This window comes from Polypterus senegalus, chromosome 13 (genome assembly GCF_016835505.1).
Source record: "Polypterus senegalus isolate Bchr_013 chromosome 13, ASM1683550v1, whole genome shotgun sequence".
Taxonomy (NCBI): Eukaryota; Metazoa; Chordata; class Cladistia; order Polypteriformes; family Polypteridae; genus Polypterus; species Polypterus senegalus.
The window spans coordinates 108,743,587-108,764,417 of record NC_053166.1 but is presented as its reverse complement, the minus strand read 5'-3'; the positions used below and the strand labels follow the sequence as shown (position 1 = coordinate 108,764,417).

The 20,831-nt window shown below is 37.2% G+C and overlaps 1 protein-coding gene across 3 annotated transcripts in view; it reads right to left on the bottom strand.

Annotated features, from left to right (window-relative positions):
* The window catches only part of dctn4 (dynactin 4), a 72,669-nt gene that overhangs the window by 31,960 nt on the left and 19,878 nt on the right, over positions 1-20,831 (bottom strand). For 2 of the 3 annotated variants that reach the window (XM_039773985.1, XM_039773983.1), the window contains 3 exons: positions 13,286-13,329; positions 6,800-6,907; positions 6,258-6,278 (listed from right to left, as the gene is read on the bottom strand). In XM_039773985.1, the coding sequence (XP_039629919.1) occupies positions 6,258-6,278; positions 6,800-6,907; positions 13,286-13,329 (173 nt within the window). The remainder of the gene's footprint in view (positions 1-6,257; positions 6,279-6,799; positions 6,908-13,285; positions 13,330-20,831) is intronic. The other variant, XM_039773984.1, reaches the window with a different exon arrangement.

The window sequence follows — 20,831 nt, the reverse complement described above, 5'->3', positions numbered from 1 at the left end:
TGCATCTAATTTTGCTTGCTTTTCAGTGTGCACAAAACCATGCTTTTATCAAGGCTTCGCTCGGGTAGCGAAATGATCAGTCGTAGGAACGCGCTTTATTCCGACTCTAACATTTTTGTAGCTGTGATGTGTGCATCAGTGTAATGGATGTACCAGGAAATCATGCATTGACAAAAGTTCCCATTTGCTTGGAATTGAAAGTGTGATTAAATGCGTTATTTTTTTAACGCGTTATGGAGTACATGCATGGAAGCTTCTCAGCTGTGCTTGTGCTAATAAAGGGAAACATTTTAAAAATAACGAAACATGATTCTGAGTTAACCGAATATTTTTCATACGCCCAAAACCAAGGAGATCGAAGGTAAAATGAATCGGTAGCGTACATACTCAGTGCATCCCCTCTCGGGAATCGAACCTCGAATTTCGGCATTAGAGACGAAGACTCTACAATTGCGCCACAGCGTGTGGCTTGTTTATGCGAGAGTATGTACTGTAGATCGGGGTGTATATATATACATTTATATATATATACCCGCGTATCGCAGTGGAGAAGTAGAAGTTATGAAAAAGAAAAGGGAACATTTTAAAAATAAGTTAACATGATTGTCAATATACAGTAATTGTTTTGTGAGTGTTATTGAATGTTGCTGTCATCAAGGATTTGATTATCATTATTTGTTTCAATCAGGCTCGTATTTGTACGATGTGTTGTGTTCAAGTTACATTCCGTGTTTGTCAATCGTTGTAAAGATAAGAGGTTTCATTCATCGATTCGTTTCTTGCTGCATCAATAAACAGCTCGTCTTCCTCTTTATCTGAGATGTGACAAACTGCATGCACAGGTTTTTTTTTTACACTGTCTTCCTTTAGCGGGACAGTCACTTTTTCCACCGTGTGCTTTGTTTCCGAAGTAGCGCACTTATGAATATGATTGTATGTATCAGACGCGTCATATTTTTCTGCTGCCTTCTCAATTGTGTAATTCGGTTTTTGTTCAGCACTCTTTGGAACTGTTGCTTTTGTCTGTGCACCGCGCCAGTTCACGTGAGCCGCTTGGTGTTCTTGCATCGAAGGTTCCCAGCTGTGCTGGTGCCATCTCGTGTAATGTCAGCTATGACCCGGCACTTAAAAGTTTCTCTCGCAGTTTCAATGAGTCTGTGCCAAACACCACCCTGACCATCTCATCTTCCTCTGCATAAGCACAGTCCTTCACACGTGAATATTTACCGGCAGTGTTTGTATTGGATTGCGCTGATGGACGGCCTTATATGGGCAGGCACTAAATTACAAACGCTAGTGGCAGCCTGTCTATGAACTTAATTTAATATAAACTTACGGTTCACGCCGTGCTTTGTTTCCGCAGTAGCTGTACTTATGAATATGCTTGTATGCATCAGTTGCTTCATAATGTTTTTCTGCCTTCTCAATTGTGAAGTGTGCGTTTTGTGCTCATCGCTGTTTGGAGTTCTTCCTTGTTCTCTACGTACTTACGTAGGAGGCGTGATGTCGTCACACGAAACTCCGCCCCCCACGGCCATCTCTAATTCAACTCCATTACATTATATGTAGAAAAATAGGTTCCAGTTATGACCCTAACGCGTAGAATTTCGAAATGAAACCTGCCCAACTTTTGTAAGTAAGCTGTAAAGAATAAGCCTGCCAAATTTCAGCCTTCTACCTACACGGGAAGTTGGAGAATTAGTGATGAGTCAGTGAGTGAGGGCTTTGCCTTTTATTAGTATAGATATATATATATATATATATAAATAAATGAACATAATTAATTCAATGTTAATTTTAAAATTATCATATGCCCCACTGTCTAACCCAATGCACTGTGAATTACAGTACATCTAACCCATGTTGGTTTGTACCAACATCACTTTACCATGTTAGCAATTTTAAATCAAAGACATCCAAGTGGTTTCCCATCTAGCATAATTTACTTCTGCAAGTAAAATTAATTCACACTTACATGAGGAAAGGTATAGAGGGAACTTGTCAAATCTGTTCTCACAATAGGTAGGGAAAGGATGACCTCAACAGGAATGATATGGAGAAGTGGAAAGAAACTACACAATGCCTCTGTTTCAGGAGGCAGAACCAGAAGAAGTGTCTGGGTTCAGATGTAATTCTATGACTAAGATCATCAAGTGGACTAAATACCATGTTAAGGGCAAGGTAATGGAAGTGAATAATAAGTGGCTAGAGACTGTGTGTGGGTTCACCTGTCAAGAGTCCACTCTTCAAATCAAAAATGGACTCCCATGACACTATACTTTCCTGTTTATAAATGTGTGCTGATTATTGTCTAAGTTCATGTTTAATGAATAATTTGCACATTTTGAACAAACAACTATTTAACCGACATGTGGGAGTGAAGAAATGGTGAAGCAAAGGGAAGGGTTGGCATTACTGGTAGAAAGTGAGGTTCCTGTGGCTTTCTTAACTATCCCTGCTGCTTTATATTTAGTTCTGCTAAATTTAAAGATTGTCTATCCATGATTCTGTTTGCATCAAATGCATCTTTGTAATATAAGCAAATTTTGTTAAGAAATTATTAAACTGAACAAATCAAAAGAGATAACAGAATTTAAACACTGCTCTTGGGAAATTTCATCACAAATACACAAACATATTTCCAGATGACTTAATGATTGTAGTTTAGAATTTAAATGCTTTGTTTTTCTACAGACACCTGAATGAATAAATTCAATGATTTTACTATATTATACGTGATATATCTAACTGCTAGCAAAGGTAAACTGTTCACAACTTAGTTTCCTTTTCTAGTTTAGTTGTTTCTTACTAAAGCTATGGTACAGCAAACTGAAAATTACGAACATTTGTCTTGTATATATGCAATCAAAAAAGCTTAATTTCTGGGATTTTGGGCATAACTTTACATACAGAATGTGTTGTTTATATTACATTTGCATGTGTCTTTTAAGCCTCCTGTGCTGCAGACCTCAATTATTTTCAGAGGTATAGAGATATCACAAAAAGCTGCATTATCAAAGAAATGAGCAGGATCAAAACTTTCTCCTGCTTATACAGTAAACACATCAGAATTAGGGTTACAATAATTTATGTTACAAGGTTTTTGAGAATACTCTGTTCTGAATCATCATCTTCAGTTACAAGGGCCAATGAAAACAGAGTTACCTTGCAGTCAGACAGTAGTAGCATACTTTGTACAATTCTTACTTTAAATTTTGCACCAGGGCTGTCCTCTGATATAAAATAATTTTGAACTTACTGTGAAGATGCTTCAGTGGTTAAGGAATGATAGAGCAGCCACTGTACCGACTAAAACTGGATGTGATTGTACATACAATTAAAAGACTGTGTAAGAAACATCTAATGCAGGTGTTGCATCAATCTTCCTCTGCAATGTGTACAATATACAGTAGACCCTCTGTATTCATGGGGAATACAGTACATTCCATGCTCCCCTCGCAGAAACCAAAATATGTGAATGCTCAAGCCCCTTACATAAAATGATACAATACTTGCATAACTATGCAACAGTTTAAAGGTTTAACAGTTAAATGGTTTTACAAAGGATTTCATCTTAAATTTTGAGTAAGGGCTTATTTAGTCTTCTTTGTTTGACTGTCTTTATTTTCCAGAATATGTCTATGTCTTTTGTGTTTTGTTAATAGCTGCAGTACTGTGGGTACTGTGAAGATGGAAACTGTTTTGCACCTTGGCGACTGATGATGCTCAGAAGCCATGGTAGAATAGGTGAGTGAGAAAAGAGCTTTCTATTTATAAAGGTGGTAAATACCAGGAAACTGGTTCAACTGATATACAGAGTAGAGCAAGGGTGCTTTGTGTGAGCACAGCTAGCCAAATGAAGAGCAGTGTGATGGCTATGTAATTAGCTGCCGTATAGGAGCTGTAAGCTTACTCCTGTGAGCCATTATATTTAACGTATGCCTACAGATCATTTCATTTGCGTGGATTCAATGTTGGGCTTAGTACATGGCAAGCTCACACTTTGTATTTTAGAAATTTCTGGATGCCCCCAATTGTTTTTAATCCATTGTTAGTTGAATACTCCAATACTAAATCTGTGGATACAGACAGCCATCTACTGTATATATTTTAACACACATACATACAGTATGATACTGTTATTAGTAAGTACCTTTAAACACAATGAACATTATGTAATTTGCCATAGTGTACTGTATAGTAAAAGTAAAATAGCTTAGTATTCATTCTGGTAATCTGTTAAGCCATCTCTTACTTGTAATAAATGGTTTGTTCTTGCTCTTTTCATTGGATTCTTTGCTTGATACTTCAAACAGGTGCACTGCTTTCTGTTGTAACCTGTTACTGTCAACCGTCTGTTCCAGGTCTTTGTTCCACAATTGTAATGCTTTTTCCAAATATTTATCATGCACTTGGGACCTAACTTTACCATTTTAAGGAGCATAAGCAACACTAGCACAAATTACGTCTTTCTTTTTATCACTTCACAAACGGATGATTTGTTCTTGATGTACACTTCCTGGCAACTTCAACTTAAGAAATTTTATATTTCAATACTACATCCAAGAATTCTGATTTTCCCATTTAAAAGGAAGAACTTCACACCTTCTCTTACGTTTAGCAAAATTGCCAGCTTTGCTGCTTTTGGACATTGGGGCCATATTAAGTTAAATAAAAGTTATACTTAAAGTGATACCACAAGCCTGGATGAATTACACTGCACGTGCTATAGTGTGACTAATGCTAAGAGAGGGACAGGCTGGGTTGCTGGAGTGGCTGAAGGGGGGGAAAAGAAAAAAAAAAAACACAGTGCACAATTAAATCATTCTGGAAGCAATCTAACAGCATTCAGCCATTTGGATGTGTGTTTAATTCAGAGTGAATTTTAATTTTTGGATTTTTTTTTTTAATTATTTTTAAACCACAGAAAACCGAGCCCGTGGTTGGAGTATCCACAGTTGAGGGGTAAACACTGTACACACTGAAGTATAAACTATTCAGAACTACCGAGACTCAGGTCTGTTCTTCAAGGATAAGAACTATAATATAAAGTACACAACCAACTAAATCTCTACTGATGCTGCTTTTGCTGCAAATACTTGTGTAATGGCTACATGTGTTGCTGCTACTTCTACTTCCAAGTTTGGCCTCTCCAGATGTTCTAGTGCAATAAAAGCAGCAGCAGTGTGGTATTAATAGTAATATTTGATTTATTTCTCCCTTTTTTTGTTTTTTATGTTAATACTCCGCGATTTAAGGGTAAGTAATATATATGAACTTAATTTGTGAGTGAAGTTGTAAAGGTACTGTGTGTAATAGATAAACAAACAAACATAATCCTAGCTGGGGAGTGTTTTTATAACTATGATTAACTATTAAGGTAAGTGTGTTAATTCTAATGAGATTCTATGCTATATTAGGAAGAAAGAGGTGTCAATTGTTTGGATTAGGACGCACATTTTTCTCCCCATTGAAATGTATTTTAGATGCATTTTCAAGTTATGAGAACTGGCCTTACAAGTGTGTCTGCCTACCCAATATGTAGCTCCACCTCCTTTCTACATTTGACAGTACTAGACACACTGTTCTGTACACCAACATTGTGTTAACACCGTGACTGTTCCTATTCCACATTTAAGTCTGATAAGTTCATGTTCATAAGGGTTACTGACTAATGGAAAACATAAATAGATACATAAATAAACAAACAAACAAACAAAAAATACTCTATTAAAATCTGTACAAAAATAAACATACTGTGCCTGGCACTTCCCAGATTTTAGTTTTTAATGTCAAGTTCATGCTATAGAGGAACCACAGCTTACAAGATAACCAAAGATAATTTTTACTAAAACTAATTTTGTAACCATATTTGATGCACTGAATCCCAGTTTTCCTGACTGCAGCCAATCCAAATATTTTTATGCACACTTATAAATGGATAAAATGCAGATATTCCTTATTTTACATGAATTTTCAAGCAATCAGTTTAACTAAACATCACATTTCAAACAAAAAGAACTATGATGAGCTTCAAACACCTAGGATATTATTGAGAAAATGACACTGGTAATTAGTAGGTGTAGGGAATTTTAAACAGAAAAATCAATATTTTTAAGGATGGATTGATTAGGAGGGAAAAGTAAATTATTGCAGATGTTATCTAATTTAATTAGATTAGCAATGGCTGCAAAGCAAAGAATGCAATCAGATTAGAACACATCGAAAAATATAATTTGTGGGATAAAACAACTCACCACCACATGAATTGTGTGTTGCTGGGGATTAAAACCAAAAATAGCGGTGTGCATTAGCAAAGAGAAGGGAGAGAGAAACAACAAGGTGAAACACTAATAAAGCAAAATTTTAAGCAGGTGTACCAAATTCTGCATGCACAGCAGCAAAGTCAGCTGTAGGTTTATGAAACAAATGTTAAAACAAAAACACATTCTTAATAACAAGTGCAAACAGAAAGAATAAATAAATAAATAAAACCAGTCAATGAAGTGAGGATATTCTGTTATTAGTGGTAAGAGAACAGCATGCATTTTTAAAGAGTAAAACGAGCCATTGATTTGTTGGGTAACACCATACACAAATTATAATAAAAAATTTACTGAATGCATTTATTCATCCTGTATAGCATTATGGGACTACTATGTATTAATTAAGGTAACATTAAAACTCAATAAGAAAATACTGAGTAAATTCAAATGCACATACAACAATCTTACATTTCATGGTCCACTATTTGAAAATACTAAAACATTATGATTTTGCAAAGGAATTTCTCTCTTACCGAAAATGCCAGAGGCATGTAGGCACGTCGTCGAGCCAGCTTCTTCCGGTCCCGTTCTACCTTTTCTCTTTGAGCAAGTTGTTGGTAGTACTCGATTAATTTGCTAATCTGTGCAACAAAAAGACTTAATTTCAAAACTTGTTTCATCCTTAGCATCATAATCCTTTCCCACATTAATTATAAGCATGACAAAAGTGCACAGTAAGTGTAAACTAATTATGTGTATTGATGTAGCAAACAGTTAAATTTTACGTGAAATTCAGTGATACAGGGCAGTTGGTAACCACTAAGAAAAGACATTTCAATATATACACTATGGGGAAATAATTGCTTCAATTGAAAAAATACATATCCTAAAATATCAAAAACATTCTGATTGAAGTTTGGCAACATTGTAGAAAGAAAATTAGCTGACTTTTTTGTTTGTTGACATTTCCCTATAATAATGCTCTAACAAGCGGGACATTCTAATGCACCTCATCCCACATTTTGCCATAGTGCTGACAGTAACTGCAGAGTGAAATAAGTGTTTAGCAAGTGTGCTATGCACTATTGCCAGGCACTAAGCCAATTTTGTGCAATTGACCCAGTAAACAAGGTATTTAACATACATTTCTCTCACCCCGTCATATTATCAGCAACCTTGGAACAAGTGGTGTGGGTATAACATCTTCATCTACCAGTGCACTGCTCAAAGCAATTTCATCAGCGCTGACAAAGTTTAAATGAGAGCATCGACAGATGTAGTGTGTCATAAATAGAAGGTGCTACAATTTTTTTTTTATTGTGAAATTTGGACTTGAGCATCAGTAGGCTTTGCACTCTAGCAACCAAGCTACCCTAACTATTCAATAACATTTCAGTAATTATTTACCACTCTAATGCTGATCTTTCTGAACATAAAATAGGTCATTATGATAGTAATTGATGAGAGCCAATTAATTGCAGGATTACAGTATTTGAGGGTTCCTTTAGAGCACCTCTTTCTCTAGCAGGATTTGGCTCAAAAACTAATCAGCATATCATCCCATAACAGGCTTGGTATTTTTCCATCCAGTCATTTTAGCTCTGGACAGCCCTCAAGAAACTGACACACAGACACGTGCCCATCATCGAGATATCAAGGTTTTCGGTATCAGGGGACTAAAAATGTTCAGATTCGTTGAAAAAAAAGGAGATCCTTTCTTCCTCCCCCATAGAAGATGGGTTCTGAATCATATTCTGCGGAAAATGTTAACAAAACCAATGTATCCACTGTTCCCAAACTCTAAAGGAGCAATCTTCCATTTACATATAATGCATTCAAAAGAAAACTTTACTGTTTTGCTTATTACTACCTTTTGTTATATTTGACAATCTACAAAGATGGATTCGGGCAGTCGGACAGAGGCGGTGTGATGCACTTGGTCAATTGTGCACTTCATTTTATTGTGCATAGCATAAGAGACAATAAACCTGATGAGGTAAATGATACTACTTTTTTTATTTTTGATCACTGCAAAAGCTTGCATTTTTGAAAAACCCAACACTGTTGTCCATCTCCACTTTCTGATTAAGTTTACAATACCAATCAACAATCACTGCTAAATTCTTTTCGAAGTTAAGAAAAGAAATTTAAAAAGTAAAATAAAATGATTTGGTGAAAAAAACAAAACAGCATATTAACTGAAAGAGCAAAGCCACAATTGAACAGAATCTTCATATTCTTTCGGCTGCTCCTGTTAGGGGTTGCCACAGCAGATCATCTTCTTCCATTCTTCACAACTGAACAGAATGAAGCACAATTTTATCTATAGCTGATGGAGATGTTGTTCTTTAGAATGTGGTAAGAAGAGAACCGGATGGTACTTTAGAGTGAGTAAAAGTAATTTAGTAACTTTGTTTTTTTGTTGATAGACATTTATTCAAACCCACTGTATACTGAGGCAGTACTAATTCTAGGCTTTCTAGTGCAGAGTGAAAATTTTTATTTTAGCAGTTTTTAGCTTTGAATGAATCAACATTTATTGGTAATGCAATTTAATATGGTGTTCTGCTGCAATCTCTTTCACATCAGCACCACAAAGGACTATATTTAGCATGTTTAACCATAAGCTGCTCAAGTGAACAAATCCTGTGAGCTCCTTGTAAAAAATGAATAAAATAAACAAAAATAATGCAAAATGTTTTATACAGAAAAGTACTTAGTAACGCAGTAATTCTGATACATCCGATTAATCACCGGTATTATAATTGAGGCCCACTGACTTAGAAAATTTCCAAGGCAATTCATGTTAACAATAATGCTACAATGTTTCTTCAAATTATTTAATTTGGGTTGGGATCAATTCAAAGAAGCAACTTAGTTCAATTAAGTGAAAGGCAGCAAGTATATATACAAGAATTTTCTCATTTCTCCGACTGAATTTAAATTTTACATAATTATCGTACTGGCAAAATTTAAATGCAACTGATTATGATTTTGATTGCTACTCTGAATACTTATTTCAAACCAAGGGGAGAGTACAGTAGTATAGCTGAGAAATTAAAGGGAAACTCCAGAGGATGGCACGGCTTACATTACTAAATTTAGAATTAATTCGTAAACTACTAATGAGTTAAGCCTTAATTCATTCCAGTGCACTTAATTACTAAAAATTTTCACAAAAACTCTACATTCACAATCATAAAGCAACATCATCTACAGAGGGACTAAGCTGAAACAATCCATGTTGATTTGCTCTTAAATGATCATTTGATTAATTGAAGGAAAAAAGCTCACCAACACCTGTACCATCCACGTGACAAAGTAACTGCCCCCTTAATCACTCAACCAATGAACCAAGTTTAAACAGATTAAATTAAACTGGACACATCTAAGCTTGACTGTTTCCAGCCAAACTGAATCTAAACATCACTTAAATACAGGATGGCACTTGGAAACAGGAAATTTTGGAACTAGCTGTTGGTGACCCAGGGGCATCGGCAGTTGTTTTGGACCAAAGCGACCTCATTCAGAACCCTTTGCCATTTGTTACAATGAAGTACAGTAGTAGTGCGTAACGAGCGTTCATTGTGAAAGCCTTCCGTAAGAATGGTGATAGTGTGACTGCTGCGCAAAAGGTATTCTGGCATCATTAACAGTTAGGAAGTCACGATTGTGTCCCGTCTGCTCATGCAATTACAACATGGGTGCATAATTCAAAGAAACTGGTTCAGCCTTTAAAAAAAAAAAAAAAGTCTCCAGGTGGTGTTCAAACAGCCCGCACAACAGAGAATACTGAGGCTGTTTTGAGCAGCCATCTTGAGGAGCCCTTGCCACTCCATTCGACAATATGCATCATCGCTACACTTGGGGCGACGAAGCATGCAAAGAATACTGCACAATTTGAAGTTCTACCCCTACAATTTCAGATTGTGCAGGAACTCAAAACCAATGACCATGTTTTGCGTCAACATTTTTGAAAACAACTGTTGGCTAAAGTGAACGAGGATGCTAATTTCATTAACAACTTGTGGATGTTGAACAAAACCCATTTTCACGTTAACAGATATGTTAACAAACAGAATGTCTCATCCTGGACACAGGAAAATCTTTTTGTGCTTCACCAGCGTCCATTATACAGCACGAAGGTCACAGTATGGTGTGCCGAGTCATTACATGGTGTCATAGGTCCTTACTTTTTTTGAAAATGTGGAGGGTACTGCAATCACAGGTTTATCCGGATCGGTATGTTGCTATGTTTGAAACAGTTTGTGTGTGAAGGTTATAAAACTGAATAAAATGAATATCGAAAACGTGGATTCAACAGGATGGAGCCACTTTGCCTACTGCCTGACAATCAATGGCAGCTATTTGATGATTGTTTGGAAGACGCGTCATTTCATGCAACGGTGAAATTCCACGGCCTCAGAGATTCCGAGATCTCACTGTGATTTTTTTTCCTTTGGAGACATCTTAAAAGCCAAAAACACCGCACACGTCCTACAACCACTGCTTTTGGCCGAGAGATTTTGTCTATTCATGCTTAAGGTGCTTCAACCAAGTGTTGAAATTATGGGGGCAATTCCTTCTTCCCATGGGTGAATGGGTCGTTATAGAACTACCTTCAATAAAGTATGTTTAAAAAAAAATATAATGGCTGTTCATTCAGGTTCCATTGCTCTAATATTGCATTTTGTTTAAATGGCATTGTGTGAAATATTCAAAAACAGAGGGTATTAGGAAGCATACTGTGGGGGTACTGTGTAACCCCTATAACAACAAAGATGCAAATCCTAGATAATCACATAAATCACAGTTGTACATACCTAGAATTCTGCCATTGTTCCATGCAAAAAGCTTAGGGGTAATTGTTGACTGTAATCTGAATTTTAAATCGCATATTAATCAGATCATTAGGACAGCATTTTTTCACTTAAGAAACATAAGTAAAGTTAGACCTCTTATATCACTGAAAGATGCTGAGAAATTAGTTCACGCGTTTGTTTTCAGTCGACTAGATTACTGTAACACACTCCTCTCAGGACTACCCAAAAAAGACATAAATCGTTTGCAACTAGTGCAGAATGCAGCTGCTAGAATCCTAACTAGGAAAAGAAAATCCGAACACATTTCTCCAGTTTTAATGTCACTACACTGGTCATTCAGGATTGACTTTAAAATTCTGCTTATGGTTTATAAAGCCTTAAATAATCTCTCCCCATCGTATATATCGGAATGTCTGACACCTTATATTCCAAATCGTAACCTCAGATCCTCAAATGAGTGTCTCCTTAGAATTCCAAAAACAAAACTTAAAAGAAGTGGTGAGGCGGCCTTCTGCTGCTATGCACCTAAAATCTGGAATAGCCTGCCAATAGGAATTCGCCAGGCTGATACAGTAGAGCAATTTAAAAGACTGCTGAAAACACATTACTTTAACATGGCCTTTCTATAACTTCAATTTAACTTAATTTAACTTAATCCTGATACTCTATATGTTCAATTCATCATAACTACTATTCATGGTGGCTCTAAAATCCGTACTGACCCCTATTCTCTTTTTTGTTTCTTTTTCCGGTTTCTTTGTGGTGGTGGCCTGCCACCTCCACCTACTCAAAGCTTCATGATGCTCCAACAATGATGGATGGATTAAAAGGCAGAACTCTACGTGACCATCTTCATCAAGCCCTTCCGTGAGAATCCTAAATCCAAAAAGGACTGTTTCATTTATGTTAGGTAGAATGCCCAGAGGGGACTGGGAGGTCTCATGGTCTGGAATCCCTACATATTTTATTTTTTCTCCAGCTGTCTGGAGTTTTTTTGTTTTTTCTGTCCCCCCCGGTCATTGAACCTTACTCTTATTCGATGTTAATTAATGTTGATTTATTTTATTTTCTTATTGTGTCTTTTATTTTTCTATTCTTTATTATGTAAAGCACTTTGAGCTACTGTTTGTATGAAAATGTGCTATATAAAAAAATGTTGTTGTTGTGCGTTCCATGCATTGTTACAATGTTGCTTTCTTACTGATTTATTACATTACCGATTTTTCAAAATGTTAATTTTCTCCCTGTGCTTAAAAATCATTAAAAAAAACGGCCTGATTATGCGGCGTATGTTACGCCGCGGGTTGGCTAGTAATTTTAATATAGGTAGGTTGATGATAAAAATTCTCAAATACTAGAAATGTCATTTCATTAAAATTGCAAAGTAATTTTGAAGAAAAAAAAAACTTTTTTTTTTAAATGTAGATAATAAAATTATAATTGTAACATATTGTATGCTTCCTACATAGAGTAGGAGTAAACTCAGGAATAAAAAGAAAAATATATATGGATTGCATAACAATACAATCCTGAACCAGTTATTAGTGTGGAAGGCTAATTAAGTCAAAAATGTAAACAAATATAAGAGTCTTACTGCAACAGATAAAAGCACCCACATCAAACCATGCTATTAATCACGTAAAGCCACACATCTACCACTACACTAAAAAGCAGATATGATGAACAGTACTATAGATATTCTCAGTATGTTCATGTTTAACAGGTTTATAATGCTGCTATTAGACATAGTTCTCAAAATAAAAGCAATATGCAGTTTACTATATGTTTATTGCTTATTTAACAGCATTGTTCATTTTTATGGCTCTGTCCATTTTGGAATTGCCCTCTAGATTTTCCTGTTCAACAGCTAATCTTGATATTTTAAATCTCTGTCAATGTTATTTTTGCTGATATAAACTTGCAATTCTACCTTAAAATTATCAACACAGCTTATGGAGATTTTTCTGTCATAAAATCAGCTACTGAAGTTATGTTTCTTCCTATTGCAGTTTTTAGTTATTTTAATATACTGCTGCATGGCCATCTAGTTAACCTCACCAATTCATTTTTTATGGCAACCTTTGATATTAGTTAATAAAGCCTTTAATGCAAGTGATTATGAAAGTTGCTATACAAAATATATATATGCTGGTTAATAAATGAGAAGGATTTAATAAAGAAGAATTTTTTACCCACCCGAAGGGAATGTGGATTGTCTGGCTCCTGCCACCCACCACTAGCTGAAAGAGAATAAGATCAAACAGATGTTTACACATTCAAAAAAGGTTTCCAGAACATGACATTTGTTTTCTAAATCATAAAGGCATTATTTTTAATGGTACATTGTTACACAAACCTTCTACACTGGAACTAAACTCCAGAGGGGTAAATTAAAATTGCACTAGATTTCAGTCTTCTACCAAAAGACAGGAGGAATCAAAATGTAGAGAATTTTTAGGACATTTCAGTCCTCTATGACACTCAAGGAAAATCAGAACAAAAAGTGAAGTAAATTATCAGTTGATGTATTACTATGTGGATATAAAAGTATGAGCTCACATGACACAGTGATGACAACAATGGAATTGTGAGATATCATAAAGCTATCTTTATTTATATTGCTTTAATATTTGGATTTTAATATGGCTATTTTATTTAGGGGACACCAGGAACGCACCCAGCCTTGATTTGGCTCACAAACACTCACACACAGAAACACACAACACAGCAGTTCAATTAAATACAGTGATCCCTCGCTATATCGCGCTTCGACTTTCGCACCTTCACTCCATCGCAGATTATATATGTAAGCATATTTAAATATATATCACAGATTTTTCGCTGGTTCACGGATTTCTGCGGACAATGGGTCTTTAATTTATGGTACATCCTCAGTTGGTTGGCCCAGTTGATTTCATACAATTGATGCTATTGGTGGATGGCTGAGAAGCTACCCAATCAGAGTATGTATTATGTATTAAATAAAACTCCTCAATGATATACGATATGCTTCCCATGTGGTGCTTCGCATACTTAAAAGCCCGAACGGCACCTATTGATTTTTAATTGTTTGCTTTTCTCTCTCTCTGACATTTTCTGCTCCTGACAGAGGGTCTCTGCTCGCACACTGGCCTAAAGGATACGGACGCTCCTATAAAAAATGCTGAAAGACTACCTTCACATTGCTCCCTTCCTTGCAGCTGCTTTGGCAGGCGATGCTTCGCATACTTAAAAGCACCTATTGATTTTTGATTGTTTGCTTTTCTCTCTCTGTCTCTCTCTCTGACATGCACTCCTTTGAAGAGGAACACATGTTTGCACTCTTTTAATTGTGAGACAAAACTGTCATCTGTCTTGTCATGGAGCACAGTTTTAACTTTTGAAAAACAGACAAATGTTTGTTTGCAGTGTTTTAAAGTCCCTGTCTCTACAACCTCCTGTGTTTCTGTGCAAATCTGTGACCAAAGCATGACAATATAAAAATAATAATATAAACGTATGGTTTTTACTTAGTGGATTTTCACCTTTCGCAGGGGGTTCTGGAACGCAACCCCTGCGATCGAGGAGGGATCACTGTATATGAAAAAGTATGCATTAAATACTCAACACATGAAAAACAATTCAATAATGCACACAAAAAATCCAAAAACAACTCTGACAACGACAATAATTAACTAATCACAGATACAAAAGTAATAGCTTCACAGATGCAGATGATGGTAAAGAATGAAATGAAATCCCTAGTGACCAGACTCTTGAATCATTATATATCTCCACAAAGGAAGAAAATGAGTAACGTATCTTAAAATAGGAATAAAAAAAAAAATTAAAAGTTTGAGAACCTACCAGGTGTCATTAAATAAGGGGTGGATTAATAAAGAGGTGTTTGGAAGGGGTTAATCAAAGTCTTTATTTATTATTTGGATATTCTTTTTAACCCTGAATATGTTGGGTTCAAGTCCAAGTGTTTATTAATGGGGTTTTCATTAGACAGCCATGACACAGCCAGTTCTCGAGCACTCTTGGTACTAAGCACTGAATTTTACTTTCACATTATCCCAGTTACACGTGCGTCCGGAAGAACTTGTGTGTCGTCCGGAAGAACTTGTGTGTAAATCACGGACTGTGGGTCTTTTCTTCTGACGGCATTGCAATGCTTCTGTATTAGTGTTGCAAATGTTTCAGATGTTTGTCCCACATATACCACTGGGTATGCGTTGAATGGAATACTGTAAACGGAGTTTCTTGTCTTTGTGGTCGATTTATTGCTTTTGGCATTGAAAAGAAACGTCTGTAACGTATTTGCCAGTTTGTGCTCTATCTTGATCCAAGATCTGGACAGGACACACACTGTACTTTCTGCCACGCTACAATGATAAGAGAATGTGTTATAAGTGCGGTGAGGGACCAAATGGGAGTCAACTGTTTGCGGAGGTCTGGGTCATCTCCTATGTAGGCACTGTTTAATAAATGTCTTGGGGTAGCCATTTGATGTAAACAGCAGAAAATGACTAAGGCCAGAGTTATACTTCACACGAAGCGGCGCATGCTACAGCGGACGCTCCTGTTACGCAAGCGTTGTGGTGTTTATACTTGCACGCGTACTTTACATAAATCTGGAGGAATCCACCAGGTGACAGTGCAAGATATTACCAAGGTAAGAACAGGTTCCGCTTCTGTGTGTTGTGAATTGCCTGGAACACCTATTAAATTCCGATGACACCTTATCGCAATATCTCTGAAAAGGATGTTTATTGATTAAATCCATCTATCCACGGATGTGTCCATTCCAGCAAGCATTGGGCACGATGTGACATTCCGACTTTTAGCACACTGCGCCCCCCGACTTTTTGCTAGTACTAAAACTCACGCGACGCTGTCGCGTTAATTTCTGAGGACCTGCTCAGAGGACGCGTAAAATGAATGCTGGGAACGCGTGGCAGCCATGATGCGGGCATGTACATGTTCTAAGCGTGAAGTATAAATCGGCCTTAAGTCCTTCATTCTTTTTGGTGTCCATTGTGTTATAATTGGTATTAATCCTTAGGGCTCATTTATACTTCACGCTCAGAACGCGTACGCACCCGCATCATGGCTGCCACGCGTTCCCAGCGTTCATTTCACGCGCCCTCTGAGCAGGTCCTCAGAAATTAAAGCGGCAGCGGCGCGAAGTTGCAGTACCAGCAAAAGTCGGGGCGAGTGTGCTAAAAGTCGAATGTGACGCCAGAGTCTCCGCTTACTATCTACACGCGACAGCAAGCCTCTATGGAGATCCTTCGGGATCCATGTGCGCGCTTTGCTGTTTGATGAATGGTTCAAAGTGGTGAAGCAAAATGGCGACATACAGATGCATTCGTGGTGCTTTTATATTCAAGCGTCGCATATTCCCGACTGTAATGACACGATATATTTTAAAAGTCTCACATACCATCTTTTGTGCCGTTTATTTTTTTACTTTACCTGCTGTCAGGTCCAAGAAGCTCGTAGCGATTAAGAACTGGGATGACGTTTACGATGGTCTGCTTTAATAATAAACTACGAGGTTAAAGTGGACATTTCGAGATTAAAACCGAAATTTCCACTTTAATCACATACATGTTTCCATCGTGTCTTATTTTTTTTCTCAGTGGCTCAAATACAGCGCTATACATTATGTTGCCGACGTGAAGTTGCAAAAAAAAAAAAAAAATTGCACAAAAGATGGTATGTGAGACTTTTAAAATGTATCATGTCATTTATACATGTCTTTTTTATTATTAAATTTTTGCAACTTCACAGCAGCAACATAATGTACTTTAACCTCGTAGTTTACTTTATTATTAAAGCAGACCGTCGTAAACGGCATCCCAGTTTTTCATCGCTACGAGCTTCTTGGACCCGACAGCAGGTAAAGTAAAAAAATGAAAAATAGACGGCACAAAAGATGGAATGTGAGACTTTTAAAATGTATCGTGTCATTACGATCGGGAATATGCGACGCTTGAATATAAAAGCACCACGGATGCATCTGTATGTCGGCATTTTGCTTCAGCAGCGGAAAGCAGCAATAGATCGCCACACAGAATAAATGAAATGTATGATATTCCAACTCTCTGCACATTTAGAATCTTTAGATTTATACTTGACATCACTTTCATGATGAAATGCATTAAAGTGTGTATGTTACATTTTACATATAATTTCGTTTAAATAATGAATAATTACACACATGGGGGTGTCACGGTGGCGGAGCAATAGCACTGCTGTCTTGCAGGGAGTTATGTTGCTGGTATTTCCTGCTTGTATTCCACACTGTGCTCCGGTTTCCTTCCAAAGATATGCAGATTTGGTGCCGCTAAAATGACGCTAGTGTATGTGTGTGCTTGTATTCACCTTGCGATGAGCTGAGGCCTCGTCAAGGGACTGTTTCTCACTCGTGCCCAATGCTTCCTGGAATGGACACATCCCTGGATTGATGGATTTAATCAATAAACATCCTTTTCAGAGATATTGCGGTAAGGTGTCATCAGAATTTAATAGGTTTTCTGGGTCTCGTCCGATGCGAGAGATGGACGTCTGAAGTGGAGCTCCGCTAGCAGTGGTGCTATTTTTCATATTATTTGCTTATTATTCTGAGATATCCTGTATTTATTAAACCCGAGAGGGACCGCTACAGTATATGTAAACACATATAAACATGGCCAACAAGAAGGGGGGCGAAAGAATCGAAGACTAAAGCTACATCCAAGCTGCGATCAGCAAGCCCTAGTTCGAGATACGGCCTCTCAGAGACAGACCTGGATCAGATGGGCGAAAGTACAGACTCCTCGGGACCACGGTCCGCTACATCGTTGCCTGCTGAGAGCGAAAAGGGGAGCGAAGGTGCGATCGTGAGTGCAGATGTGGATAGCTCGCCGATTGGAGAGGATTACCTGAAACTGGAAAAGGCCGGGAGGTCCGCGGCTTCAGTTACGCAATCACGCGGGACTGGAGCAGCGGGACACCGCTTCAGCAGAGTCTGCTGCTTCATCTACGGTACAAGAAGGCACATTTGAGCTATCTGAACTGAAAGTGTTGCTCGCTGACCTCAGGCAAGATATAAAGAAAAGCGAGAAGGCTAATGAGAAAGCAACGCAAAGGCACATGAGAGACTGAAACAGGAATGGAAACAGGAGATGAAACAGGCCAATGAATGTCTGCGACAGGAAATCCAACAGGCAAATGAAAGGCTTCGTCAAGAGGTACAGCTTGAACTTCGACAGGTGCTGGGTAAAATTGAAGAGCGCATTGAGAAAAACTCGCTAAACTGAGCACGCTTGCTGATCGATTGGAGCATCTTAGTGAGACATTCACGAATCGGATCGAAATAGCCGAACATCTAGCTGCCAGTGCCGAGGAAAGAGCAGTAAATGTCAGTTCGGAATGTAAAAAACTCGGAGAAAAACTTGGAGACAGACTGGCTGCTTTAGAAGATGGGAATAGAAGGTATAATGTCAGAATTGAAGGCTTGCCGGAGAATCGAGAAAGTTTAAACCCGGTGAAATTCGCAACTGAACTTTTTTCTAAAATAATCGGGGGCGACTTTAAAGCAGAATCTGAGATAGCAGCGGCTTACGCGACGCTGATCAAACACCGTCAGACCCGACCAAGATCTTTTATAGTCCGTTTTGAGCGATTATCATTTAAGTTAGAGGTGATGGAACTCCTCAGGAAAAAAAAGGAAGATATTATATATGAAGATTGCCACATTCGCGTCTTCCCTGACTTCTCTCCAGCAACAGCTATCAAACGCGCCTTCTATAATATTAAACAGCGGCTACGGCAAGCCAATGTCAAATACGGCCTCCTGTATCCGGCAAAACTGAAAGTGGAATGGCAGGGCATTTCTATGTTTTCGCTAGCAAGGAGGAGGCAGAAAACGAGTTAAGAAAGCTGATCCCGGGACTATTCTGATACATAATTGTGAGTCATGGCGGTAAATGATAAAGCTAGGATTAATAATCTACTGTCTGATCTATTTGTTTTTTAAAATACGGGTTTTTATCAGCATATATTCTCATATTCTTATATTATTATTACTTACTTATTACTTATCATTACTTAGTATTACTAGGGCGCTAAATGTTTGTGTTTTATTGTGCTTAATTACGTTTTCCTCCTCTTTTTTTTTTTTCTTTTCTAATTATTTCATGTGTACCCTAAATGAGACTGTTCAATATCATACCCTTGGTTTGCTGTTATTGCTATTACTGCATTAAGACTTGTTATGCTTGTTTTGGACACATCTTTAACACCATCACCTGGGTTTATTATCTGGGGATATCATCTTAATGCACTAAAATTGATGAAGATTATATGTATGTATGTATGTATGTATATATATATATATATATATATATATATATATATATATATATATATATATATATATATATATATATATATATATATATATATATATATATATATATATATTTTTTTCTTTCTTTTTCCTCTTTTAAAGACTATATTGGTAACAGATATCTCTATCTTTTAACCTTAAAGCGCCACTGCATGGGGGCTTGATGTGCTTTGGACGTGCTCTGTCTCTGGGTATGTCAGAGGACTGGGACTGCATGAAGTGGGTTTTAGCCTCACCTGGGGAGGCAAAAGGGAGGGTGGGGGTTAAGGGGAAGAGAAAGAGAGCAGGCTTGATCTATATCTAATCTATCATCTCAATCTTTATAATTATAACTATCAGCGTAATAATAAGCTGCATGGCAACAACTCTTGGGGAATAGGAAATTAAGACCTAAACTATTTCACTTCCAGTTAAGACTATAATATGACACCAAAAACTCAGAATCAGTGTCTCCATGATGGGACAGTTAACCGTAAGCTGGAATGTTAAAGGCCTGAATCACGAATTAAAGAGAAAGAAAGTACTTTCTCACCTAACAGGTCTAAATGCTAAAATAGTATTTTTACAGGAAACCCACTTACTAAGTAAGGATCAGTTCCGGCTGCAAAAGACTGGACTGGCCAAATGTTCCATTCTAGTTTTACAAAGAAAACTAGAGGGGTGGGAATTCTCATACATAGAACAGTACCATTTGTAGCATCAGATGTAGTATTGGATCCTGAAGGGAGATATGTGATGGTCATGGGAGACTTATCTAACTGTAAAATGATTTTGATAAATGTTTATGCACCTAATGTTGATGATAAGGAATTTATACAAAATTTATTTGCATCCATTCCCAATCTGAACACTCATAAACTTATAATGGCTGGGGACTTTAATTGTGTTCTAAATCCACTTTTAGATAAGACTTCCTCCACAGGGGAGCGGCAACTAACACCAAAAGATAATTACAAAGTTTATAACTGATCACAACTTATCAGATCCCTGGAGGTTTTAAACCCAAATTCAAGAACATATTCTTTCTACTCACCAGTACATCATTGCTACTCAAGGATTGATTACTTCTTTATAGATAATAACTTCTTGCCTAAGATTAAATCTTGTAAATACGATGCTATTGTTATTTCAGACCATGCTCCGATGATCTTGGAGCTGAAATTACTAAGCCCCATACACTCACCCGCAGATGGCGTCTCAATCCGCTTCTATTAGCTGGCGAGAATTGTACTGAATTTATATCCAAACAAATTGAATTCTTTCTAGAGACAAATACATCCCTGAGATCTCTGCAGGAATACTCTGGGAAACTCTTAAGGCCTTCTTAAGAGGACAGATTATCTCATATCTTTCCCACAGAAA